The 27,543-nt window shown below is 40.1% G+C and overlaps 1 protein-coding gene across 3 annotated transcripts; it reads left to right on the top strand.

Moving 5' to 3' along the window:
- wwp1 (WW domain containing E3 ubiquitin protein ligase 1) lies at positions 1 to 26,777 on the top strand. 3 transcript variants are annotated; one of them, XM_085362641.1, is made up of 26 exons: positions 1 to 169; positions 3,745 to 3,856; positions 5,054 to 5,110; positions 5,772 to 5,863; positions 6,085 to 6,226; positions 7,584 to 7,708; positions 8,048 to 8,224; positions 8,397 to 8,469; positions 13,372 to 13,553; positions 14,387 to 14,798; positions 14,984 to 15,079; positions 15,568 to 15,742; positions 17,723 to 17,777; positions 18,466 to 18,550; positions 20,478 to 20,606; positions 21,013 to 21,085; positions 21,193 to 21,264; positions 21,762 to 21,850; positions 21,966 to 22,125; positions 22,444 to 22,577; positions 23,990 to 24,130; positions 24,222 to 24,342; positions 24,553 to 24,657; positions 24,911 to 25,007; positions 25,104 to 25,176; positions 25,949 to 26,777. In XM_085362641.1, exons 4-26 carry the CDS (start codon positions 5,794 to 5,796, stop codon positions 26,046 to 26,048), a joined length of 2,886 nt encoding a protein of 961 aa, XP_085218767.1. In that variant the 5' UTR covers positions 1 to 169; positions 3,745 to 3,856; positions 5,054 to 5,110; positions 5,772 to 5,793; the 3' UTR covers positions 26,049 to 26,777. The 3 variants fall into 3 exon arrangements, with proteins under 3 accessions (XP_085218767.1, XP_085218768.1, XP_085218766.1); XM_085362642.1 differs by lacking the exon at positions 3,745 to 3,856 and having other exon boundaries at positions 8,048 to 8,200; XM_085362640.1 differs by lacking the exon at positions 3,745 to 3,856.
- The last annotated feature ends 766 nt before the right edge of the window (positions 26,778 to 27,543 follow it).

The following is a 27,543-nucleotide window of genomic DNA, read 5'->3' as shown; positions in this document are numbered from 1 at the left end:
TGGCGCGCCTGTCGCCCGTGTGTTTTGCTAGTCATAGGCTTCTGTACAGAGATGGCAAGAGAGCCGTAGCAGACTGAGGGGCCTGCTCGGCTAAGGATTTTACTGACACCGTTGCGTTAGCACACAGCCAAGACACAGAGTGTAGGAAAGTAGAGGAACAGCGAGCAAGGTAAAACACCCCTGCTAATGTCACTTAAAGCATTTAGAAAGACTTTCTCCGAGTGTTTAAATAGTATTTCTTGATAAGCCTGTATTTTATATGCAGCCGAACTGGCTAGCTTTGTGATGGCGGACAATTAGCCAAGATGCTAAGTAAGTTAGTCAGATAGCCGGCTAGCGAGCAGCTAACTTGGCTCACCTAGCTAGCGTCTGCTGTAACGTTATAACAATATGCAGATGTAGATTAAGCAAACACGCTACATTTTTAGTTATGTGCCCATTATCACCCTTTGGTTTGTCAGATGGATATTCTACACACAGTAGAAAGGATAGTCACCTAGCGTTAAGCTACTTTCACAAGACTAAAATTGTTTTGCTTTTTTATCTGTAGCTAGCTGGCTACCTTATTGATAGCTAGCTGTGTAGCTTTAGTTACAGACTAGTACTACTACACATTTAAAGGTTGTCACCGGGAGTATCTGCACATATTGTACGTATGTGTGTTGCAAATAGATTTAGGAGGTTAAGTGTCCGAAGGCCAGTAGCTGCCTATTAAGTTACACTTTGTAAGCTAATGCTAGCAGTCAGTAGATTACCCCAAAGTTAGCCGCTGTTCGGTAACTGTACCGGAGTTTGTGTGTTATGATCAGTATTTAATATGTAAATTAAGCATTGCTAGCGTATGGCCTGCGAATTGTGCCTAAGTGGAATCAATCTTATGCTTTATTACCCATTGATCCATGTGACTGATTACTAAAGATTTTCTCATGAAAGGAAACAATGTGTTACTCTTTAACTTTTAAACGTGTTGACATTTCTAGTCTGGGTGTTTCTCGGGTCGTAGACAGTGCTTAACACAGGTGAATGTGAGCTTGAGCCACAGCTGTTTATTTCAGTGTTGCTCCAACTTGAGTTATCCTATGAATAGTGAGCATAACATGTAACACTTTCAGGGTCTCTAGCTTTAAAGACGAAATTCTGAGCAGAGACAAAGTAAGAGAGACCATATTTATGTGGGCTCCGCTAACACCTGATGAGAATCCCTGTCAGTACTGATTAGGCCTAGTTGCCTTACATTTCCCTTTTCTGGACAGGCTTGGTCTCAGAGAAATGGTCTTTCATGGCTGTGTTTGTTTGAGTGGCTGATGCAGGTTTATGTTTATACAGTATCTGCTATTGTATTTCAGGATTCTTAGTGTCTTGCTGTCTCTCTGTCATGAACAGTGGTTTAGTATTTGGGCTATCACATGCTGTGTATGCTAGTGCCACATTGGAAGGAAATTACTTAGAGAAAAGTGTCTTATTTGTCTGCTGGCTCTAAAATATGCTTGTTTTTGTGCTCTCACTCACTTGCAAAGACACTGAACTTTTGAAAAGCAGGAAAGCAGCTGTGGGTGAAATTAGGAGTTGTAGCCTGCTACCATTGTGTAAAGCTTGTGTGTTTTGCCCATGTGAGAATCTTTTTTTTAAAGTCTGGCAAAATAAAAGAGAGGTGGACTAAAAAAAAAGCTTTTACGGTATGGGGTAGTGTAAGAATAATCACAGTCTCGTTATTTTGGATAAAGATGAGATTTACTGTATTTGTCTTAAAGTTAGGAAATTCCTGCCACATTAGTTAAAAATAAAAATAAACAGAACAAACATAAAAATAACCCAAGTAAGTAATAAATTAAAAAATAACCATGTCAGTCGGTGTCAGGTTAAAAACAATAGGTATTCAGCATCAGGACTTTTAAACATTTAAATATACTTTATAAGCATCTATGCTTCATTCCTGCTCATGGTCTGCCCGGATGTGTTCTATAGACAGCTGTAGTACAGCGGGCATGTGTGTCTATGTATAAACTGTTATGTGCGTCATTAGGTCACAGGAAGACAGACAGTGCATTAGAACAGACAGCAAAGCTTGTTTGACAGGTGGTGTGAGAAAGGATTTGTCTTGGCTTTTTACACACAAAGGTGTACACTTAGAGAAACAAGGGAAGTTGTCTGCTGTCAAGCTGATTTTTTTTGTTAGCCAGACTCTCCTTTGAAACCTTTGGATTAAGCAGGAACATGATCAGACAATCTTCACAAAATACAAAATGCACGTCCAGCAGTAAGCATGTTACTCTTGTTTTGTAGGCAAATCTAACCTTGTGCTAACCCTGCTGGCAGCTAGCATATTAAAACAGATAAGTAGTCCTCGAGCAAAACAAAGAAAACTGAATTGACCCTAAGATTAAAGTTCCTGTGTTTTCTATGGTTCTATAGGGGTTTTTTAATAACTGAATTCATCTGGTGTTACCCAAGAATCCAGATCCTACAAATAAAGTATTAATTGTCCCCTAGACTTGCTGTTAAACCCCTCCAAGCAGGTATTGAACAGGTTCAAAACGGGTATCTTTAAACACCATAAGCCAAAGTCCTTGGGTGTGTATTAATTGGGCAATTAACAATTTTCAGATTGTCAATATCTCTGAGCTCTTAAAATGTTTAAGTTGTATTTCAGAAAACAAATTTAATTGCAATATTAAATCAGCTATTGAGTTATGATCCTCTTTCAACCCTGGTGATTAGGAGTCAAACACCGCTGTATAAATACCACTCTGTTTCCATATTTCTTGCTCAGAGATGCTGTTTAGTAGTAACCCTCACAGGTCCCACTTTAATCAATACCTGACATAACCCCTGACTTGGGCTGTATCTCAGGAGGTAGGGTAGGTCATCTACTGATCAGAAGGTTGGTGGTTCGATCCCTGGCTCCTCCCCTGCATGCCAAATGTCCTTGGGCAAGATATTAACCCCAAGTTGCTCTCCGATGCATCCATTGGATGTGTGTGAATGGTAGTTAGAAAGCACACAAGCACATGTTTGTGTGAATGTGGCATGTTGTACAGAGTGCTCTGAGTACTCAGAGAGAGCTATATAAGATATATATATATATATATATATATATATATATATATATATATATATAATAGAATTGGCTTGCATGACTTTTAACTCATTCACTGCCATAGACGTCAATTGAAAAACTTACGTTGACTGCCATTGACGTCTATAGACGTCAGTTACGTTTTTCAATGGGAGGGGGCAGGTGTGGGATTTGAAGGGGAAGGTGACTGGAAAGGCAGAAAAACCCCAAGGGCACCTTACAACACCGACCCTGATAGCAGGCTAGATGGTGACCTAGGCAGGCACCAACTTGAAAAACTGAAGCCCACCAGCAGTAAAAGTAGACCTGCAAGGAGGTGCAGGGTTTGCGCACGTAAGGGATTGCGCAGTGAGACAAAAATGTGGTGCAAGTCTTGTTGTGTGCCCTTGCATCCCGGAAAGTGTTATAATGATTACCACACAAAAGTGAATTATTCATTGTGAATAAATGTTTCACTATGTACATTTTATTTTTTCATATATTTGTAAATAAATTGTTTTGATAAAACATAACCTTTCTCAGTGTTATTTCTGTTTTATAGAAGTGAAAAACTATTTTATATGTTAGAGGTGTCACAAAGCAAGAAATATTAGTGTCAAAGGCACTTTTCTGCTTGAAATGTATTTTTCACAAAAAGCTCGTTTTCTCCCTTTTTTTGGTCAAAACAGGCATTTTTGGTGGAACCCACCTCTCTTCTACAGCTGATTACTAAAGAATGGAAAATGGTAGAAACAAGCTTTTTTTTTTTGGATGAAAGAAGAGAGTCTGTTCTTCATTTTGGTAGGTTCAGCGTTTATATGATCATAACACACAGTTTTCTGTGGCTCTTCAAAAATGAGTAAAAATGCTCAAAAACCCTGGCAGTGGGGAGTTACCTGATTTGAAAATGGCTGGCAGTGAATGAGTTAAAGTAGTCATTGTAAACCACACATGATATGAAAAGCTGATGACTAGTTGATGACTTGGAAGAATGGTTGAATTTCCTCATATACTTATTTAGTATATTTTTCCCAGCTGACTGAGGCTGTAATAGGTTGTGGATTTGCTCTGTGTTACTTGATGGATGCTGTCTTTTGCAAGAAGCTGTGTCTGACTAATGTGCTGACAGTGGTTTAGTGTCCAGAAGCCTTAACATCAGTTGACTCTTCACTAAGCCCCACACGAGCATTATAACTATGGATGGGAGGCTTGTCAGGCCTTTGGAAATGTTGCAGTAACTAAAGTAAATTGTTAGTGGTTGCCACAGATTTGAATTGTATTTGTGGCACACTAAAAATTTATAAGGTGCTACTTGGAAAATGTTTTAAGTACCAACTATTTTGAGACAAATAAATAACAGAGCAGTATAATCAAATGCCTCTCCAGTGAGTCTCTCATCCTACTAGACTCCAACCAACCAGTCTTAATTTTTTTGGGCTGCTCTGCAACCTCAGTGAGCTGAAGGGTTCAGCTCACAGTGGGTCTCCAAGCAGAACAAAGACTCCCGTCTCCAGCTGCAGTCCAACGTGGAGTCTTGGAGTCTGTGTTTACATGATAAGACACTCTGGAGAAACAGCTTAGTGACAGTGGTCTCTGCAGTGATGTGGTCAGTGAGATGGCTGGTAAGAAAACATGAGCTGGGATGTGTGGGGGACCTGAACTTTCAAAATATGGGCAAGGGCATATCTGCTAGTTAACTGATTGCAGATGTAGTCATTGTCTTGTAACAATAAAGAAATAAAGCCAGAATGAGTTGCCAAATATACTTGAGCAGACATAAACGTGCTTAGATGGCCCACCCAAGTTACACAAGATACTCAGCTTTAGTTCTGTTAACCTGAAGCGCTTCAGCACTTAGTGTCCTTACAGTTTGATTATTGTGGTTGAAATAAATACATATCAAGTCGTAACTATATATTTGTTATCTTAATCAGGTCAGAGGTCAGACCTTTCTACCAGCTAAATCTTATCCTAAAAACCTGTGCTCTTCTGTTTCAGTGGCACCATGGGACACGGAGTAGGCTGAACCAGATGGTCTAGCAGCACACACCAGTTGTGAGTATACATGATTTTTGTTTTTTTATTTTTCTGGAATTTCTGTGGAGAATTACAGTTATTGGGTACTATTCATATCTGAAGAGATAGAATAATATAAGAATAAAACTGTAACTCCATGTATAAAATAAATAATTCCAAACCATCAACATTTGTGTTTATCTGAAGCACTTTACACTCCACAGAAAGTAAAAGTTCTCCCAAATCTGTCCTGGTACTTCTGTGGCATAGCAAGAGAATGCTGTCTTGTATAATTTGAAGAGAAATATTCTCTTATTAAACCCTGGCCAAGTTTGAATTTTAGATTAGAGTATTTTAAAATTCATTTCCTGTTTCAAGTGTGGCCATAGTTGCAACTGCTTTTGACTCAACATTTCCCTGACTGTGCTGGATTTAAAAAAACAAAAAACAAACAAACTGCACGGGTAACATGGTCTCGCTTTCTCACTCTGGTGAAAGAGAATATAAAAGTGAAGGCTGCTTACAGAGGATGTTGATTAACTTTGAGGCGCTGTTAGCTGGTTAGACCTCAGTTACAAACCTGTCATTCACAATATGCAGCTTTTTTGATTTCTCTGTATTCTTATTGAGAAATATCGGCGCTCACGTTTCTTTTGTGAATTGACTCGGTCATTTGTGTGTAATGTTTGCGGGTTTAAAGGTTTTCCACTGTGGTGTATGACATGGCCACGGCCTCATCTAGAGCAGAGACTAGCCATAACCACAGAGGAACGTCACAACTCTATGCCATTGGTGAGTAAAACACTGTAGGCTACGATGTGTAAAAGTGTCAGTCGCCTCAGGGTGTTGCCACTCCCACAAAAAGCTTATGTTGAAGCACTCTGTGTACATTTTCTATGTGAATACTCATGTATCACACTTTATGACCTAAATGTCAGAGTTAGTGTCACTTTTTCTGCTGTAAATATAATGTAATTGAGTTTAAATGGTGTCTTTCATTTTCTCTCCATCAGTGTCCTGTGCCAAACTCAAGAGGAAGAAGAGTTCCCTGTTTGGGACTGCCATTTATGTGGAGGTGACAGCTGAGGGGGAGACGCGGCGCACTACAAAATCTCATAGCTCCTCCAATCCTAAATGGGACGAGAGGCTCACTTTGTAAGTGTGCTGTGTACAACTGGCTGACAGCGTTCAACAGGCTGTGTGTTGAAGCATGTCATTTTATTTAATGTCAGTGGCTGTTTCTTTCATCTTTATTTATTTAACAGCTAAGTTTGTGGAGACGAGACACGCGCACACACACACACACACAAACAAGCAAAAAGGTATGACGTTTCCAGAAGCTGTTCTGCAGTATTATGTGTTGACATTAAAAGCTGTTGACAGAGAGTTTCTGTGGTGCTTTGTTTTTTGTTTGGTTCAGCAGTCTTATACAGTATTTAATCCAAGAGTGGTTGTTGAATCTTATTAGGCAATCATAAGAGCAGGAGAACCCTCAGATGGCTGATTTTATAAGTATTAAACTAAGGGAAAAGTTGTATGATAATATACAAAACTCTTTGTATCATTTAAAAGCCCGCAGTTCTTTGAGTGGTCAGACTGGACTAGAAAAGTTCTGTAAATGGTGTTTTTTAATGGAGCCATCATCCTGAACATGGCAGACGTTTGCAGCTCTCTGGCTTCCGACTGGCTCAGCCATATGTCAGAAGCATGTCGTTGGAAATGCTAATTGGCTTGATGGGGTCATTATTGCTGACAAGACAGAGCGCTGCTTGTTTGTGGTCTCGTGTTTACACAATGGATGTTTTGCAAGCTGTTATGGGTGCTACACAAAGGCTTTAATATTCAGTGTTTTTCTTTAGGCTGACATTCAGAGACCTAAATGTAGTTACTGTGCTGCATAGTGTTCATTTTGAAGATGGAAATCAAAGGGTAGTGGTATCATGTGTGCTTGGTACATTGGTTACCCAGGATAAATAACAAGTTATTGGTGCTCTGAGGGGATGAAGGTGTTGAAAAATAGAGAAACTAGAAGAATGCAAAGCTTCAAAAAAATTTTTTTTCTGTTTGTTGTTATACTTTCCTGAGGTGGGGAATAACTGTTGAGAGGGGGACCTGTTGAATCATAGTTACATGTCATATCAATTCAGTGTGTTCCCTTTGCTCGCCTTACCAATAAGTTTATTCACTGATTCACACACAAATGCTTTATAAAAGTTCTAGAGTTGCTCTTAAATCTCAGTGTATTTGAAATATAAGTCTGTGTGAGTATTGCAGAGCGTTTCAACAATAAGAGCCTTTTATTCCTTAGTTGAGTCATCCTAGAGTAAAAAGAAGATTAAAATACTGCCAGTTTTGTTTTTGTTTTTTTAACTTTAAAAAACTAAAAGTACAGTTTTAACTGCTGCTCTTCCTTTTTGTGATAGCATAAATCTATTTGAATTGTTTAAAAAGATTTTGGGGGGAATTTCAAGAATTACACATATTTTGTGCGTGTTTGTTTATGATTCTCTAGGAATGTAACTCCAAACACACAGGTGGATTTCAAAGTTTGGAGCCACCACACCCTGAAAGCAGATGCTCTGCTGGGCAAAGCCACGCTGGACCTCACTCGAACCTTGGAAGACCATGGCAGAAAATGTAACTTTTTTGTTACAGAAAGTAGCAAATGATACATGTGGAAAGTGTAGGTTGTAATTTGTCTAACTGTTTAGTAAATATACGGTTAGGACAGCATCAAAACAGGGTTTTTCCCAGCTCAAAAAATGTTTGTATTCAGGAGAAACCCAACAGAAAACCACTTCATTATGGATTGTTTAAATCAGGCTCACTAGTACTATGTGTTGCATGACCCCGATAATATCCTCCAAAGATGCAGAAGCATAGTGTCATGTAATTTTAGGGTTTGTTTTTTTTTTTAAACGTTATTTGTAATTATTATTTGCTGTTTCTAATACTGTCCTTGCTTTGAATCCACAGTAGAGAATGTGAAGGAAGTGCTGAAGCTGAGTGCGGAGCAGAAGGGGGTGACAGTGCCCATGGGGGAGCTGACCGTGTACCTTGATGGACTCACTGTCACCGACCAGGAGGAACTGGCACCACTTACCAACGGCAATGCACCAAATGGCTCCAGTGAGCTCAGTGTTTATGTCAGGGGTGGGTGATTTTTTTTTCTTTTTTCTTTTTCTAAGGGAGAGGAGGGGCGGAGGGGTCTTTCATCTGTATTAACAGTATGTGAATGGATTGTGCATACAGATTGAGTTGAATGAATTCCCAGCATACATAATCCCGTTATCTCTAGGCTAACATTGGTTTCTTAAATCTTCAGAGGTCCAACAGAATGGTGACGCCATCCATGAAAACGGAGATTCATCTTCCTCATCCTCAAGGGCTGCCAACAGGTAAAACTGAAAAGGCAAACTAACCCTTTTTGGGACATTTTATGTTCGCTCGCATAGTTCCCCCCCCCCCCGCGCAAAGCAAATTTCTATCTACTTAAGAATTACTGCTTCAAACCAGGGAGCATGCTTATTCTCAAGTTAAAGAATGCTAACAGGCTGATAAGTGTGTTAGCCTTGTTTCAATGCAATAAGTTGTGCTGGAATACACGAAGCCATATTTTTCCATTGCTGTTTATACTCATGTCCTGTTTTTTGCTAGCCCCGTGAGGTCTGTGTCTTGTCTTTCTCTGTCTTGCTACTTCTCAGTTAAGACCGTCGTCCCCTTTGTGTTTTAATTTCTCACGCTAGCTGCTTGTGCCAGTCTTATCTGTCACAAGTGCCCTTCAGTGAGCTGTACTGGCTTCTATTGAAGAGCCACAAAAAAAAATACTCTTCACAGCAGATGGGGGGTGGTTATGAGGGTTGTGGCTGCTTGGCTCCTCTCTGCATTGCAGCTACTGAGAAGACTGCAAGACACAAACAGTAGGATATTTAAAGCTGTTTCCACTTCCTGGGAGTTCCAGAAATGTGCAAGTGCACAGACAGATTGCAAACACGGCCAGCCGAAGGACAATTGTGGCGGGCAGACATAATTTTCCCCATGTCATTGTTACCTAAACATTGAAACCCTAAACACACATCTTGAAAGCAAGACAGTTAAAGCAGCAAATATATGCACATGAATCCATCTCTCTAAACAATAATCTGTGAACAAATCCCCTTTAAACCTTTTAAGAAATGTATAAACAGGAATAAGCATAAAATAATGACTCATTTTGAAATCATTTTTACATAACATTAATAAACAAAGTGAGGATGCTCTGAGATGCCACAAGAAACTGTGCCTTAGTGCTTGCTTGAACTTTAAATGCTACTACATTAAATTTTCCCTAAATTGTTGTGAACATAAAATGTTTGTGTGTTTGAATAACTAAATAGTTGGAACCTATTAAAAACCCAACTTCATTGTGGTTTTACAAAGGTAGTTAGCAGTCTCGCAAACTGTATTGAATTTTTAGTTGCAGATAAACTGAGATTCTTGCATAGACGTATATGACATGTCACCCGCTGCTTTAACATCCTAGACAGTATAAAACATGGACGGAGCTTCTGGGTGGAAAAGTAAAGGTAATGTGGCTTAATTCTGTCTCTTGGTCACCAGGGCCCTATTTCAGGAAGCCGGTTTAGAAAACTCAGAGTGAAAAACGATACTCAGGGTTGAGTAACCCCGAACTGTCCAACTCGGAATATTCGGTTTCAGAAAGGCTGATAACAATTAGTTCAATCAACGTGGAGTTGCTTTAACCCCAAGTTAAGCGCGCGCACGAGGATACATAAAGCCCTGATTAGTGGAGCACAGATTAAGCGAGTCACCATGGAGACGGAGGGAAAGAAGGCGCGGTCAATGTATTTTACAGCGCTTGAGGCCGAAATTCTGATGGCAGTATAGGGCTTTGGAGCGTGATGTCACGGGGGTGGGCGATAACATGCAAATTTTGCGGGACAAAAGTAACACAGCCTCAGCTACAAAAGAAAGGGAGCATGCATGGCAAAACATGGCCGACAGAGTCAATGCATGAGTGTTAATTTAAACATTGATCTAGGGATTTCCACCCATTTAACACGTTATTTTATTATATTTGATTTTATTTTTTATTTCATACATTTTATTTTGTGATGTGATGTGAGCGCAGGTGCAACCCAACAGGCCCCAAACGTTCCTGGCAGCAAGTAAAAATGAAATATAAAAATATAGTCCAAACAGGTAAGGTGTAATTGTATTATGAGCCATAGTGCTTGGTCTGTTTGTCCTATATAAATCAATTGCAGTTAGAGGCTACATTAGTTTTCTTTCTGTAAGCACTTATTGAAATTATCTGAGCACATTACAAGTACATATTTGCTTACTCTGTATGCTCATATGCGACCCGTTATAGCCAACAGAAAAAAAGCGGAGGCCTGAAAAACAGGTGGGGGTCCTCCACCACCACCACTCACAGAGGCTGAGCAGTTGGCTTCCACATTTGTGATAATGTTGGCAGCATCACATATGATCTTCACAGTGCAGAGAACACAAATTAGCATCCATTACTATAATGAAATAATTTGTTAGTTTGAAATGCTACAGGGAACTATGTACCTGTACATTAATGCTGTGGAAAGACTTCCTGTTCACATAGTCTCCTTCATTTACTGAAGGAGCAATGATTGGAATGTGAGTGCCATCTGTACAGCCAATCACGCCTGGGACCCGTGAGAATAAATGTAAAATTTAAGTAGTAGTTCAAATATCACCACATCATGAATTAAGTTTCGTTCATCCTGATACCTGCAATTTTGTGGCATCCCTCTTTGATAAATCTTGTGGGTCTATGACCGGGGAACACCACAAACGAGTACAGGAGACGTTTCAGTGCAACTGTAACATTCCTGACTGCCCGACAGACGGTAGCCTTGGAAACGTGCTCAGCGTCACCAATATTATACAGAAAGCTCCCGTTTGCAAAAAACCGAAGTGCGATACGAATAATATGTACAGAACTGAGAGCATGTCCGCGATGTGTCACATGAGCAATATTAGGCCTGAGGATGTTATTCAAATAAATTATAGATTGTGCTGAAAAACGGTAACGTTCACACAGGAAATCATCAGGAAATGATAAAATGTCCAAACGCGCTCTAATCACTCTCTCCCGGCGGAGAGCTCTGCGGAGAATTTGGGCTTCAACATCTACTGGCTCTTCAAGGAAGGGACACGCCATGTCTGACACTTCCTACAGTCAGGTTTCCGACAAAGAGGCGGAGAAAGTTAGGGTTAGTTGAAGTAAACCTGCTAGGGGGCAGGTTAGCTTCACGGAGTGTGTTGTCATAGTAACTCGCTCAGAATTAATCTAAACTCGCTTTGTGAAACTGAAAACCCAGAGTTTTCGTTAACTCAGGGTATACTTACTCAGATTTTGCTCTAAACCGGCTTCCTGAAATAGGGCCCAGGTAGTCAGGATGGCAAACGCATTTCCAGTCCTACAGAATGTTATGAAAAATGGCTTGCTGTCGTGACCTATGTACACAATTTCCTGCTATATTAATGGACTCGGTCATTTATTTATCCATTTATATGCTGAATAATAAATCTTGATCATGCAGTATTTCAAAATGCATTCATTATCCAGGGCATCTTCATTGCCTAATGACATGTGAATGATAAGCAAGTAGATTCACAGTTAGACCTGCCCCTGCTCATCACATCTGGGTTTTTGTTTTTGTTTTTTTTGTTTTGTTTTTTTCCTTAAACCAAGATGGCGATCATGAATACACCTTCTGAAGGCTTCAAAACAGAAATTGAGAAACCAGTGGATGATGTCACAGTTAGCTACAGCTCTCTTTTATAGTGTCCATGCAACCTACATTTTTGTGTTATTATTTTAGTGTTTTTGTGTTAACACCTGCAGTGAGTTCACTTACTTAAAACCTTCAGTGCTCAGCAAAACCTGGCTCTAAATTATTGTTGTTACTGTTAAGTGATCTGTATCGTTTCACACAGGAGGCCTTTTTCTCCCTTTGTAATGCCTGTGCCTTGATTTCTGTCTTCTGTTTATTCCTCTTTGATTTGTTGCGTTTCCTTCTTTTTGCCGCCTGTCCCGTTTGGTTCTTTTGCCATCAGAATTATTGTCTGAAGGCAAAGAGAGAAGCCAAACGGAATTACTTTACCAAGTGGACCATACCTGCCTTACCGTATTGGTCCATTTAATTGACCTTTGTTGTTATTAATATTTATTTTATTTTCAGTTGTTACAGACGGGGCAGACATGACCGGGGAGAGGGAGGGAAACAAAGACGGAGGGGGAAGAGGAATACTGATGAAGGGCAAAGAAAGGGGGGGGGGGCAAAAAATACATATCACCTGGATCACCTGTTGAGAGGGGGGGGGAGAGAAAACAAGCAAATTAAAAAAACAGCAATATAATAAACACAACACCATCGTGATACTCTGTGTGTGTGTGTGTGTATATAGCAGTAAATATTAAATATTATTATGCAGCACATAAGATTTACAGCGCACAGTGTGCGTTCAGGTAGGAGCCAAAAAGGGTGCAGTTTGTGTCTATGAGCACCCGTGTGTACACCTGTGAGCATGAACGCACTTGTATTTAAAGTTTTGTTGCATTTCCTTTGTTCTTTCCCCTCAGTTTGTGTTTCCAGTTTTAAATGGTCAAGTAAAGGAACCCTTCTGTGGATCTAGCAGCAGCAGCAGGTTTTATAACCTGTCAAACCACATGATAAAGCCTGTAGGCCTGTGATGCATTGTTGTCTTCAAACTGTGCATGTTTTTCTGTTTTTGTAATTGGTACCCTGTCTTTTGTCTCAGCATCACATCAACTCGCCTTAAGCAGGTCCACCTGGGTTTGACTCAGTGTTTGAAAATCTGTTGGCATCACTTCCTGTGCACAGCATCTTAACAGGTTTTGAGTCGTAATTATAGGGAGAGCTTTTATGGCTTGTAAATATGCTGACTAGTAAAAAAAACTCATTAATGTGAGTTATCTGTATTTGCCATCTCTTTTGGGTTTTCCTAATCACACAGAGAACCCACCTCTCACAAAGACAAAGGTTGGCCTTGACAGCAGGTTTTGCGATGGTCTCTTTCTGTCAGCTCACAAAGGAGCCTCTTTAGTTGTACTCATTACATCACCGTACTATCCTATTATAGCCTGTTTTCCTCTACAAAACAATCAGTTCAGTGTTATAACTCAGATCCGATGGCCATGGAGGCAGTGAAGTAGCACACAGTTGCTTGTTCTCATGAGCAATTCAGATTTGAATTAAAAAATAAAAAGATGAAATCTCCTGTATTTTATCTTCAAGCACAGTGAATGGTACAGACTTGGGCCCAAGGTCAGGTTCCTGTTCAGCCTCCAGTGGTGCGGATGGTCAGGTGCCTTCAAGCTCCTGCAGCCCTGCTCTTGGTCATGTCGTCAACGGAGACTCCACAACCAACTCCACCCCTGTCCACCAACCCTCAGACAGTGATAATGAGAGTAGGATGGGTGAGTTTGCACATGCTGTAATGTCTACTTTACAGTACACATTACAAAACTCATTTATCGTTGTTTTTTGTTTTGTTTTTAGTTTTTTATTTTAGACAAAAAATAACTTGATTTGGATAAGACTGAATATTATTAGAGCACCCTGGTAACATTTATATGTTATAGTGCCTTGGATGGTCTCAAACCACCTCAGGTTTATGCTCTCCATGGTCGATGTGAACCTAGTGAAGAGTAGAGAAGAGGAGTAATTACATTAAGGGAAGCCTTTAATCTCTGCTGCTCTCAGCACCTCTATCCAATCTCCTTGGAAAGAAAAGCGAAGTGAAAGCAGAGTGCACTTAAACTCGGAGGACAGGCCACATTGAGCTGAGATTCATGACAGAATATAAATTTTTTAATGGCATTGCATATAAAGAACACACACACAGTTAGAGCAAATGGAAACTGGCTGTGTGGGGTTATCAGAATACCAAACTGGTACCTGGTAAGAGTTCCATAGGCTAACTTTGGTGCATGAAAAGTAGCTCAAGTAGACAGTTTTCACCTTCTAAAAATTTGGGTTCAATTAATAATCTTATCATTCATTTTGTTCTCATAAATTCCAACGTAATAGATGTATTTGCCTTCACAGAGATCCTTGCTGATAAGCCGGTTTCTATCACTTTATCCATGTTCTGTGGACATATGCAGACTTCTAGACTGTTACACTAAAAGTCGGTTGTTGCAGACAACAGCTTAAAAGACTGATTTATGTATTTATTTATTGAGGCATTGAGGCCTATACAAGTAAACAAAGTAAACGGCACTCCGGTCTTATTGTGACTTGCCTGCAGTCAATGGGGAGTCCTGTGATGCTGCTGAAGGGCAGTCATCTGCGACAAGAAGTGATGTGCTGCCCTCTGGAAGTGACCACGAGGACTGCATTCAGGATGCTGCCCTGCCAGACTCTGACACAGCACCAAATAGCACATCTCAACCCCCGCCTGCTTCCACATCATCGTCAACCTCTTCTGTTGCTGCTAATTCTGCCACTGCCGTTGCTGCATCCTCTTCTTCCTCCACATTCACCTCTCCAAACCAGGGGGTCACCACGTCCTCGTCGTCATCCTCCCCGGCGCCTGCTGAAACAAATGCTTCAGGAAGTGGAGGTGGTAGTAATAGTAGCAGTGCAACAGTAACTACAGATGGGGCCAAGCCCAGGCAGCAGGTCCCCAATACTGGAGCCTCAGATCCTCTTCCACCAGGGTAAAAAAAAAACACAAAAACAACCCCTGCTGCTCATTTACTGATCAGTATTACTGTATTTATTTTGATTTATTTCTGTTTTCAAATTACCTAAACACCAGTGCGCACACAAATATGACAACAGTAGAGTGACGTTGACCAGAATTTTTCATCCTTTGTTTGTTGTTTAATTTTGCATCTTTTAGGTGGGAGCAGAGAAAAGACCCACACGGGAGAACGTACTATGTAGACCACAACACCAGGACGACTACTTGGGAAAGACCACAGCCGCTACCACCAGGGTGAGGGTCTCACCTTTGTCTTATGTTGTTGTCACACTTGGTGTGTTTAGTCTGTTTAAATCAAACATGAACACAATAAGCACTCAGGGGCAGACTGAAACAACAGTTCCAAATGAACTCCAGAGCAGTGCATTTACGTTGTGAGCATGATCCAACCTTGATCCAAACCAACTACCAGATGCACGTTGCAAGTCTGGGCCAACAAAATTCCCTTAGACACGTATGCTTTGCATTCTGGGATCCACCAAAATATTATAGTGCAGGTCTATACGGGCTAGCAACTAGCTGTGAATTGAATGTAAATACTCCATGTTCTCCTATAGTCCAGAATACAGCACCTTCTTTCTATATTTACTTTTGTTGTTTGCAGGTGTAAGTAGTTATTTCAGTCTTTTTGTTTAATCACCTACATGTCAGTTTCTGGCATTGAAATGTACTTTCATGTGTATTTCTCTATTTTTACCATCCCATCTCATTCCTTCTACCAGTTGGGAACGTCGAGTGGATGACCGGGGTAGGATCTATTATGTGGACCACAACACCCGCACCACCACATGGCAGCGTCCTACTATGGAATCGGTGCGCAATTTTGAGCAGTGGCAGAGCCAGCGCAGCCAGCTGCAGGGAGCTATGCACCAGTTTAACCAGAGATACCTCTACTCTGTAAGACACATCACCACACTCGCTCTTCTGCCTAATTACTTGTTTTCATATTTATACATATAAATAAGTAACTTACATGCTGCCCGTTTAAAAGAGAGGCTCTAATGCAATCTAAAATAGTGTTATTTTGATTGCATTATTATTAGTATGTAGACCAAGCCATATCCCTTTTTCTTTTAGAAGTCAAGGTCCTCATCAAAAAGAAGCCCTGAAGCCCTAATGACTGAAAAATTTGCACTCTTTTCACTTGTTTTTATAACAAGTGCCCTGTAAATAAACTCAGAGCAAAAACCACATTTTGCTGACTGAAATGCTGCTATCTGCTAGGGCTGCACGATTAATCGTTAGAAAATCGCGATCTCGATTCATACTTATGTGCGATCTCATTTCCAAATGACAACGATTTAATAAAAAAATTTAAAAAAAAAAGAAAAAAAGACGACGATTGTACCGCATTTTGATCCGGGACGTACTCTGCATGAAAACAAGCGCTCACTCTTCCTGCTCAACAAATGACAAGGGCGGAGCCTTATACCACGTGATACAGAAGCTGTGCCGTGTGATGCTAAAATTAGCAGGGAAAAAACAACGGAGAGCACGTCAGGGATGACGAGAAAGTGACAGGAGAAAATCCGTTCCGGTCAACCACCCAAACATCAATAACGGGAACCTTATACAGCGCTTCCCTACACCCGTCGAACTCCCGCAGGCACAAAGAAATTACGGAGGCTATCACTTATCACCTGACCAAAGATATGGCTCCCAGCAACACCCTAGACAAATGCTACACAATGCCGTCCCGCAACTATTTTTCTATTGTTGCACTACCTGCTCTATACACGCAGCGTCGAGCAAAGGTGGAGACGGAATTTCAAGCAGTTCAACATTTTGCGGCAACAACAAAACGTGAGACATTTGTTGTTTTTATGTTTATTTATTGTTTTTATGTTCAGTCTCAACTGTTACGAAGTTGATGTGCAGTTAATAAGTGCAAGAAATATTTATACTGGAATTTATACTGGAATTTATACTGTATACTGGAATAATTATACTGGAATTTATACTGTATACAATAAATATTTATACTGGAAAAGAAAATCGTGAGAGAATCGTGATCTCAATTCTAAGCCAAAAAATCGTGATTCTCATTTTATGCAAAATCGTGCAGCCCTACTATCTGCCGTCCTTTGATCTTTCACTCTATGTAATCTGTGCATTACTGACTCAGCAGACTAAGTGGATACACACAGCTTTCAGGGTTTATCAGCTTGTTACTTATCCAGCACTACAGAAAATGGCAGACATCAGTGTCTCTGACCACTTTAGATTAGCTCTAGCATGAATGTAGAAATATGTTACCAAGTTTAAGCCAACTTTCGTTTTTTCCAAAATGATTTTCATCCAGTAGAATGAATCTCATCAAATTTCATTTGTAAAAATACAGAGCTTAGAGATTAACTCAGCTGTGGTTTCAGTCATTTTCACCACCAATTTTACAATCTCCCGTAGCCGCCTCAGTAAACAGGTTGTCGTCAGTCTTATCATCATGATGAGCTCAGACATTCAAAGGACCAGCTGTTGATGGTCATTTTTCTTTCCACCCTTAATCTCGTCTCGTTGTCTCGGGACTTTTGTTTTGTAAACCCACTTACTAAATATACTGTTGGCACCCAGCCCAGCTCATTTAGCCCAAAGGTGAGAAACAGAACTTAATATATGAGAGGCGGTCTTTTATCAGTGATGTCGTCTTCACATCTTCATGATTAGTTTACAGCATAAATAAAAAGGCAAGTAGGTGTTAAGCTTCTACCAGTAGGCAGCTACAAAGACCACTTCACATCAAGTACTATTCGACAAATAGTTTTTGAACAATTTATTTTTTATTTTTTATTTATTTTGCTTTTGGGGCTTTTGTGACTAGATTTGCACCTTCCTGGTGTTTCCCCAATGAGTGTCCATCTGTGTATCCCTTGTTTGCAGGCATCCATGATGTCTGCTGAAAATGATCCTCTTGGCCCACTGCCTCCTGGTTGGGGTGAGTTGACATTCATTTTTCTCTAAAAGCTGTGCTTGCTTTTTCTGGTGTCAGTACTTTGTGTTCTATACTTAAAAAGTGGAGCTAGGAGTACATCAGCAGTTCTTAATAAGGTAAGCAATTGTGCTAGGTTTCTACACGTGCAGAGAGGGAACAACACACCTGGAAGGTAGATTGTTCCTTCTGTTCTTGCTAGAGTCCTTTAGAGGTCACACCATTGCTCACAGGTCCTTGTTTGTTTTGTTGCTGGATAGTTGGTCAGGAAAAATGGATGCATGTTTTCGGTCTTTGTTATAGTGCAGAATACGTTTGGACCAATCAGTCTCCTCCCCATTGGTGTTTTATGCTGGATTGTATTGTGTGGCTTTATTTTGAACCTGTTAAAATAATATAACAACAATAAAGAAAAGAAAGGGGGAAAACGCATTTAGTGTTACCAAAACTTTTGCAAAGGGCTGTACATATGACCTATTTCTATGCCAGATTCTGATATACGTATAGTATATGCATATTCTGAATATATATCCCCAATATGTTTTAAAGTTAAATGTCAGCATTCTGCTCTGCTTAATGATTAAAAGGATTCATTAATTAACAGCTTTTTCTGTGTACTGATATGTAGGACCAAGTGTCTCTTATGTCTGTTGCTACGCTACAGATTTCTTGTGTTTATTTGAATAAATTTCAGAGAGGCGTGTTGACTCCAATGATCGAGTGTACTTTGTCAACCATAACACAAAGACAACACAGTGGGAAGACCCTCGAACCCAAGGGTGAGTGGCAGAAAAACACTACAGACAAACTCTGCCAGTGTGGCCTTTTGGATGTAAACCATTAACTTCACTGTGCGGTGCTACTTTGTAGAGCTGGGCGATAGAACGATAACGATATGTATCGCGATATAACTTTTACTCGATAGAGAAATTAAGCTATCGCGATAGACCTAGAGCCAGCGGGTAATGGAGGAAATGAGTGTGCCGACTAGAAAAATCAACCGAGCGTGACCGAAGAGAAAACAGATGATGGTTCCAATGCCGGAGAGATTGTCGAACGGAAGAGCCATAGAAGTTCCGTAGTGTGAAGGTATTTCGGCTATTTCAAGTCTGACAAAAAACAGAGTAGCGTGCACTGTAAATTGTGCCGAAAGCAAGTCTGGAAATACAATAAACTGGTGCATGCGTCACACTGTGCGCCACGTTATTGTTTCGGTGAAATGAATTTCTACAATACTGTTAATTCTACTCTCTGCAGTGTTTAAATGCTTACATATACACACAGTTACTGTCCGTCCACACATACGACTCGGTTCTGCTTCTATGCCCCAGCTTTGTTTACTTTTTCCCACCGAGGCTTCTAGACTTCTGATTGGCCAACATTTCGGCACGGTTAGGAATCTAGCGCCACCTGCTGCTTTGGCATGTTCATAGCAGCGTTTTCCTTCATTTCTGCCTTTATGTGTGGACGGGATTATTTTTTAAAACGGAAACGGAAAATCTCCGTTTTCAAAAATACCCGTGTACGTGTGGACGTAGCCTCAGTCTCTGACTGGAAGCGCTAATTCGTCATTCGGCTTTTGTCAGACTAAAGTAACTGTAAAACTGTTTGAAAAGCTCAGCTATACAACAAGGAGAGATTGAGAATTTCCTTTTAGTTCTCAGTTTATTTGATATTGACAAAAGTTAGTCAATTTTGTCTGTTCTTCTGTAAAACAAGCTAAGATTTATTTTTTAGAATTAATATTTTGTTTCTAAGTGGAATTGACAATTTAGTCTGTTTCGTTTGTTCTATTTTGAAACTTAAACGCTTTAGCGGCTGCCTTTTGTGTAGTTTGCAATATTTGCCTTTATTTATCTGAAAAAGTCTCATGTTCCTTAAGTACATCTACCCTGTTGAACTTATTATGGGAAATAAATATTTAAATAAAAACAAGCTGCTGATTATTTCACATTTTACTTGTGAGCAACGGCACATTTAAATCTTACAAATATAGTTATTTGGCTTATATCGTGATAGATATCGTTATCGCCTGAAATGAAAAAAACATATCGTGATATGAAAAAATCTCATATCGCCCAGCTCTACTACTTTGTGTTAACTTTACTAGTAGCCACACAGTAACTTCACCATTTTTCTTGAACAGCATGCAGGAGTGTATGGTCAGATGGGACAGATCAAACTATTGCAATCTTGACCTACTTTACTGTCAGTACCTGGAACCCTCTCGTTTCCTTATTTTTCTGTCATGAAACCTGCTAAATTTATTTTTAAAGCTGCGAGAAGCTACAACTCCCTGTGTGTCTTCATCTAATCTTAATGTACTATAACCATGGCAGGTTTTGCAGAACCAGTATGTTCTTCAGCCAATAAAGTTGAGCAAAAAAACAAGGAAACCCAAAGGAATTCAGTTAAATTAGCCATTATAATTTGATTCAGTGCAGTAAAGTAAATAGCTGAAAAGGTTTAAACACAAAACTTTCTGCTGTTCATTTGATGGTTTAGAGTTTGACTCTTTAAAAGGAATATTAACATTTTATTACATTTTATTGTTTTGCCTTTGGTTTATGCTAACTTGTTTTCTATTACTCTTTAGTAGTGAAGTAAAGTGCTGCCAGATATTTTCAATTTGGACTTTGTCCTTGTAGGTAATGTCTGTGTTCAGCAGCTACAAACCTACATAACACTTTGTCTGTGTGCCTGCAGGCTACAGAATGAGGATCCTCTGCCTGAAGGTTGGGAGATCCGGTACACAAGGGAAGGGGTTCGCTACTTCGTGGATCACAACACCCGAACCACAACTTTCAGCGACCCCCGCACTGGAAAGTCTTCTGTGTAAGAACACCTTTCAAATCAATTTATGCACCAGGTGTCTGAAGACCTGCATCTTTAGGTGCTTATGTAAAGTTTAAGGGGCCATGTTTAATGAGGCCAGCTGGAGTTATTTTGAGATTTAATTTAGCTGATATGCTGTACATATAGCATTAAGCTGGGTAAGAAGAAAAAAGGATGTGGATTCAAAAGAAGCACTTCCCACTGGTGTTCAGTTTTATGGTTTTATTTCACACCGGGCCTTTGAGGAAACCTTGTAATTTCTTTTTGAACTCCAAATGTATGCCTAGAGCACATTTTCCATGCAGGGCAAACACTGAAAAACATAAATGGATGTAACTATTTACAGTGGCTCGCAAAAGTATTCGGCCCCCTTGAACACATTTTCTAAATCTTCTTTTCTCCTCAGCACCAAAGGCCCTCAGATTGCATACGAGCGCAGCTTTCGATGGAAGCTTGCCCATTTCCGCTACTTGTGCCAGGTTTGTGTTTCCTCTCACTTAACGAATTAAAGACGGTGAGAGATTAACTTGATCTTCCAATTTCCTAATCCCACTCTAATACCTTTTTTGTTCTTGTCTCCACTCAGTCTAATGCTCTCCCAAGCCATGTGAAGATCACTGTCTCCAGGCAGACACTGTTTGAAGACTCCTTTCAGCAAGTAAGTGCGTCCTTTTCCTTTTGTCATCTTTGTGTTTAAGATGATGTTTACAGCATAAGGTAGTACCTTAGTGCAGTGGTTCCCAAACTTTTTTTGCTAGGCCCCCCGTTGTTTTACAAGAAAATATTTGAAAATCTGCTTTGGTGCAAAGTGACAATGGGTGTAGTGGAATTAAGACAACCCCCAAACACTAAGTGGGTTTGCAGGCAGTGCCCCGTGAACCATTACTCTCTCCTTATCCCTCTGACTGACTGGGGGTCTGTTTTGGGGGTTGTCTTTCAAGTGCACCCGTTGTCACTTTGATTTGCACAAAGCAGCTAAAATGGATTCACAGTGACTGCTGCTTCCTAGCTGGGCACAATGATATCCCTGAAGTTGAACAGACTTTGTGTTATACTTTAACGACCAAGCGTTCTTTATTTATTTTTGTACAATCTGTATTCACAACTGTGCACTCATCACTTGCTGATGTTGTGTGTGTGCTAACTGTCTCTTAGATTATGGCCCTGAAGCCTTACGACTTGAGGAGGCGATTGTACGTCATCTTCAGAGGCGAGGAGGGTCTGGATTACGGTGGCCTGGCCCGGTAATAAAGACACTGAAATATAATTTTAACTTTAAAGAATTCCAAAGAATATTTGTGTATAAAGAGTAAATGAAAATGTGCAGCTCATGGCCCTCCATCTCCTTCTTCTCTTCAGAGAGTGGTTCTTCTTGTTGTCCCATGAAGTGCTGAACCCCATGTACTGTCTGTTTGAATACGCTGGAAAAAGCAACTATTGTCTGCAGATCAACCCAGCGTCAGCCATCAACCCCGACCACCTCTCCTACTTCTGCTTCATAGGCCGCTTTATTGCAATGGTACATTCACTTGATTCTCGCACACATTAAAACCATCATGACAACACAGATGGTTGTGTTACAGTAGATTACACATGATTTGTCAACCAGTGTCTCACATCCAGTCTTTTTTTTAAGACAAGTCATATTTTGGATAAAGTTATTTCAAAATCATAAGAGCTCAAGAGAAAAAGTGTTCAGTGTTGTTTTACACTTCCCAATATTTACTTATTTTGTTAATATGCAATTACACTGTGAGACTGTCTGCAATCTCTTTATCTTGATGCTTTCTGATTGACCAGCAGTTAAAGAACCTTATCTCCTCTTGATTACCCACAGGCACTTTTCCATGGCAAGTTCATTGACACAGGCTTCTCTCTGCCTTTCTACAAACGCATGCTGAACAAGAAGCTAATACTCAAAGACCTTGAGTCCATTGACCCAGAGTTCTACAACTCACTCATATGGATCAGGTAATCGATCTCTCATGTGTTAGTCCTACCATATTGTATTCATTTGAGAAGAGGGCATGGCTAGAAAATTAATTTCACTGCACTTATTACTGAGTTGACTTTTGATTAAAGAGCCACAGAGTGTACTCTTAATTTGATTGTTTAGAAAGTTTCTCTTTGCTTGACTTTGCTTAGAATAACTTTCAAGGTCTCTTGACCGTTATTAAGGAACTTTTGTTATTGGGTGCTTTTCAAGCAAATTTGTTGATAGAACAAATTGTGCAGTTTATTTAGGCTTTATTTATAATGGAGGTCATATCAAAGTGTTGCTCTTGGAATGCTGTGTACAAATAAGGCTTATCAAATATATCTGTATCATTTCTCAAACTATTGCTGAGTCAAGACTCTGCATAATTGCATAATTGGAAAACTGCATAATTGTTTTGTTTTTGGTCCCGAGTACAATGAACACACTGTAAATGACACCTGGAGTCAAGTCGGTTCATTTATGCAGTCCACTATATGTTGCGGTAGGTTTTATAGTGCATAACATACAACACTCTGGTTTTTGTCCACTTATTTGGCTAAGAACACCCCATAAAATCAACTACTTAAAGAAGTGAGAGACCTCAAGGAAAACATTTGTCCCTTTCCCACTGCTCACAAACATGTTGTGTTTTATATTGAATCCTCAAAATAGCTTTTATGAAAGCTTTGTAAAATTTGGAAGTGTCTTGACCACCTGTGATGGTTTCCATTTAATCTCTGGCTCACTAGGCTTTTTAATAACGTGGTCATTTTGTCAGGATGTTGTTTTCATACAGGAAACGACCTGTTCCGCTAATCTTATATTAGCAAGAACTACTGAACTTAGTTTTGAACGTTTTTTTCGTACGGTTTCACCTGTATGTCTTCAAGTGTTTCTCCTCAATGACATCTTCAAGTACAAATGCAGTTTGATTAATCAGTGTGCTTTGCAGCTGGTTCATGCGGTGTGCAGCATTACAGAGCAGTGACCTAACGCAGCTGTTTAAAAGAATGAAAGAGTTAGGTGGAAAAGTTGGCAGCTTTGAAGAAACTAAAATGCAGACCATGTTTTGATTGAATTAACAATAAAGTAAAAGCTGGGAATGGCTGACAGTGAAGAAAGCCAGACAACATCTTGTAATGGGGTTATTTATAGTAGCTTTGCCCCTGCTTTATTTGCTTTTTACTCATTCTTAACTAAACTTAACCTCCTGCATTAGAAGTCAGAAAACCCTTTTACCGCAGAAGTATGGAAAGAGCAAAGGCTATCCACGTACAAAAAGGTCAACTTAAGAATATCTCAGAGATAAAAATCCAGAGCATTTGAAGCAAACACAGTTCCCTGTGCGTCTCCGTGATGTGTTAAAAATTGGTTGTACTTTGGCAACATCTGAGTCTTTCCTCAGGGACAACAACATCGAGGAATGCGGTCTGGAGATGTTCTTCTCCGTGGACATGGAGATCTTGGGGAAGATCACCTCTCATGACCTCAAACCCAATGGTGCCAACATCCAAGTCACTGAAGAGAACAAGGAGGAGTACATCAGGTTCACAGTCTTTGTTTTATCAAAAAAAAACTCACCTCTGAATATCATTTAAAGTACATATTAAAGAAGATTTGTACTGTTTGGCTTGCAGTCTAATGGCAGAGTGGAGGTTCTCTCGTGGGGTGGAAGGTCAAACCAAAGCTTTTCTCGACGGCTTCAATGAGGTGGTTCCACTTCAGTGGCTCCAGTACTTTGATGAAAAGGAGCTTGAGGTGAGCACCATTTTTGATCTATTTTAATGACTTCCGTTGTCTGTTTAAATGTAATACTAACTTGTACCTAATAATAATTTAATAACCAACTTACTACATGCCACAGAATTATTTTTGTTTGAATTAAACCTGGAAATCAAAGCATACACAACTACAGTGGAATGATGTTGGTTTATATCCTCTGTGTTTGTGTGTATGTGTTTAAACCAGGTGATGCTGTGTGGCATGCAGGAAGTAGACTTGCAGGACTGGCAGAGAAACACTGTGTATCGTCACTACACCAGGAACAGCAAACAGATCATCTGGTTCTGGCAGGTACAGAAATGCACAGCCTCACAGTTTGTTCTGTTTGCTCAGTTTGTGCTTTCTTTCCCTCCAAGTAGCAATAAAACAAGCTCTTAGTGCAGGATTTGATAAAATAATTGAACTTCAAGAAATAGCGTTTGTTTTTTTTCTTAATGTGTCTCATATTGCCGTAAATTCCCCGTATAACCTACGTGGATGAAGGTCCTTGACGAGTCGTAGAAAGTCAGTGATGAATGTTCTGGCGTCATTTCCTTCCCTGCAGCTGGTAAAAGAGGTCGACAATGAGGTGCGACTACGGCTCATGCAGTTTGTCACTGGAACCTGCAGGCTTCCTCTGGGCGGCTTTGCTGAGCTCATGGGTCAGTGAGAGACGAGCATGCTTACTAAACATACTATTTATATTTCCTTAATGCTTTCATTTTTTTTCTTAAGCCTCTTTCTCCTTTGCATTGCAGGAAGTAACGGACCGCAGAAGTTCTGCATTGAGAAGGTGGGGAAAGACACGTGGCTTCCTCGCAGCCACACGTGGTGAGTGCTTGACCTTTGACCTCTCTACTTGACCACTATGTCTTGTAATGTTGTGCACAGAATTTTACATCAGTATACTTTAGTACAGTTTTGGTGGAGTCCCACAGGCTGTCTGACTGCAGGATAAATGATATCAAGGACCACCAGAGTAGCAACCTGGCCAGCAAACCAGCTAGTAGCAGAAAACACAAGAAGGCTTGTTAGGAATATTCAAAATAACAGCAGAATTATTTACAAATTAAACAAATCCCCAAGTATCTCTGGGTAGCCTGCCTAAGTATCCTCTCCAGTGACAGGCCGGTGAAAAGGTTTTACATCTTGAATTGGATAGAAGAGGCCTGAGAGAGTCTCATTCAGTTTTCTAGACTGAAAAGACATTTTACCTGTCTTCCATTATGTTAACCAGTCGGTGCTTTAAAGGTGTCAAATGATGAAGCTGTGAGAGCAGCTGTATTCGAAGTATAGTCATAACCATGTTTTTGTGCTGATGTTAAAGCTAGAGGAGGTTTGGAGCTCAGTTAATGAGTCAGCAGTGACTTGGCGACCCTGCTCTGTGACTGCATGCTTGCTTCTTGCAATGGTGACATAACGCTAGAGGACCACACTGGAACTCAGTGAGGTCTTTAGAACGACCCACTCTCTCTTTCACTCAGGATCGACTGACTTTTATACTCTTGGGTAATGGGATTGATTTTTTCCCAACCTATTTCAGATCTGATAAACACAGTTTAAAAATGTCTTTGTTTGTTTGTCTCCGTTTTTGTCTTTTCAGTTTCAACCGTCTGGACTTGCCTCCTTACAAGAGTTACGAACAGCTGAAAGAGAAGCTGCTCTTTGCCATCGAGGAAACAGAAGGATTTGGCCAAGAATAGAGGGAGGAGTCCTCTTCTAGTTCCCTTCCTCTCCCATCGCTGTTTATTCAGCCAAGAAAAACAAACTTAAAAAAATTGCACAAGATAACCACCACTGTATATAAGCTATTTTGTCATTTCAAACCAAATCCTAATTTGCTGCATAATTGTTGCTGCAGCCCTCTTCCCCCAGTCCCTATATATCTAAATATATATCTATATAATACACCTTCATGAAATATGCAAGCGTTACAGCATTTTGCTCTTTGTTCAAAAACAGAAATCACTGATAGTTTTGGGTTTTTGACACTTCCTCCACCACTGCTGACTGGCTTTTAAAAAGACATTTAAATTGTTTTTGAGAGGATTTTATAAAGTGCAGTCTCCTTTTAAAGCTCTAGTTCTATAGGGCTTTTAAAAGGCTAGAGTAGAAGTATCGGGGTCTGGTGCCTGAAATTGTTGCTCCTGTCGGACTCATAGTAATTTTGCAATTTTGGTGCACTTGCATGCTGCCTCTAAAGATGAGAAGACTGCTATGCCCACCCTCCACCGCACACATAGTTTTTAGCATGGATCTCTCCGTTTCTAAATAAGCTCATTGCTACCATTAAAAAAAAAATGTAGCACTGCAATTGGACTGATTGGAAGCACAGAAACACCCAGTGTTGTTTTGTTCTAGTGTTTTTGCTTTTTTCCCTCAATGAAATTCTGGGCACCGGCCCAGAGACAGAACATGTTTGGGGAAACAAAAGAGTGATTTTTTTTTTTTTTTTTAAACGCACACATGTGAGTGTGACGATGGAGGGAACTTCATGGATTAAAGTTTCAAGCTAGAGATCCCACATGAGATGTTGCAGATTGCCTATGCTGCAGTCTGCTTGCACACTGTGAAGCTACAAGAGCAAAGCTGGTTACTCTAACCTAAATAATGAGCTACAGACAGGTGTCAAACTAAAGGAGAATAAAGTGTCTTTAAAGATATTGGGCCACCAGTTCTTAGAGTTTTTCCGCAAGACGCTTGCTATTCCAGGTCCTCTGTGTTGGCCAAAATCTCCACATTTCCACCCTCAGCCCCTCCCATTGTCATTCCTCTCCAGCCAGATTTGTTTTTGTAACTGAACATTTTTAGCCCTCAGCTGTAAAAGGCTGATAAGTCAAGGTCACTGAAATTCAAACTCGAGAGGTCAGGTTTTCTGAAAACCTGTGAAAGATGTCGTCTAGGATCATCTACAATCCTCAGATGAGTTCAAATCTCAGTGACCTTGATGAGGTATTGTTGTCACCCCACCAGGTGGGAAAAGTCACACCCAACTTTGAACATGAGAGTGAGGTGACCTAGGATTTTCAAATTTATACCCTACGTGTATCTACTATAAACCTCGGACAAGTTCAAATCTTGGTGACTTTGACCTCGCGTTCGAGGTTCTTTAATGTGTCATGTTTCATTCATCATAAAAGAATCTGACACATAGACATGAAGCCACTCAGGTCTTAGTGTTAATAGCAATTAAAATAG

Source organism: Diplotaxodon limnothrissa, linkage group LG9 (genome assembly GCF_057381915.1).
Source record: "Diplotaxodon limnothrissa isolate DT_005_m linkage group LG9, D_limnothrissa_male_GT1.1, whole genome shotgun sequence".
Classification (NCBI taxonomy): Eukaryota; Metazoa; Chordata; class Actinopteri; order Cichliformes; family Cichlidae; genus Diplotaxodon; species Diplotaxodon limnothrissa.
This window is presented reverse-complemented; position numbering and strand designations above follow the sequence as displayed.

What these genes read in the sequence shown, in the direction of transcription:
- wwp1 (XM_085362640.1), top strand. Translation starts at nt 5,794, where the DNA reads ATGGCCACGGCCTCATCTAGAGCAGAGACTAGCCATAACCACAGAGGA. An exon ending in TCAGATCCTCTTCCACCAGG is followed by an intron (nt 14,799 to 14,983) that starts GTAAAAAAAAAA and finishes TGCATCTTTTAG; the next exon opens with GTGGGAGCAGAGAAAAGACC. An exon ending in AACTCACTCATATGGATCAG is followed by an intron (nt 22,578 to 23,989) that starts GTAATCGATCTC and finishes GTCTTTCCTCAG; the next exon opens with GGACAACAACATCGAGGAAT.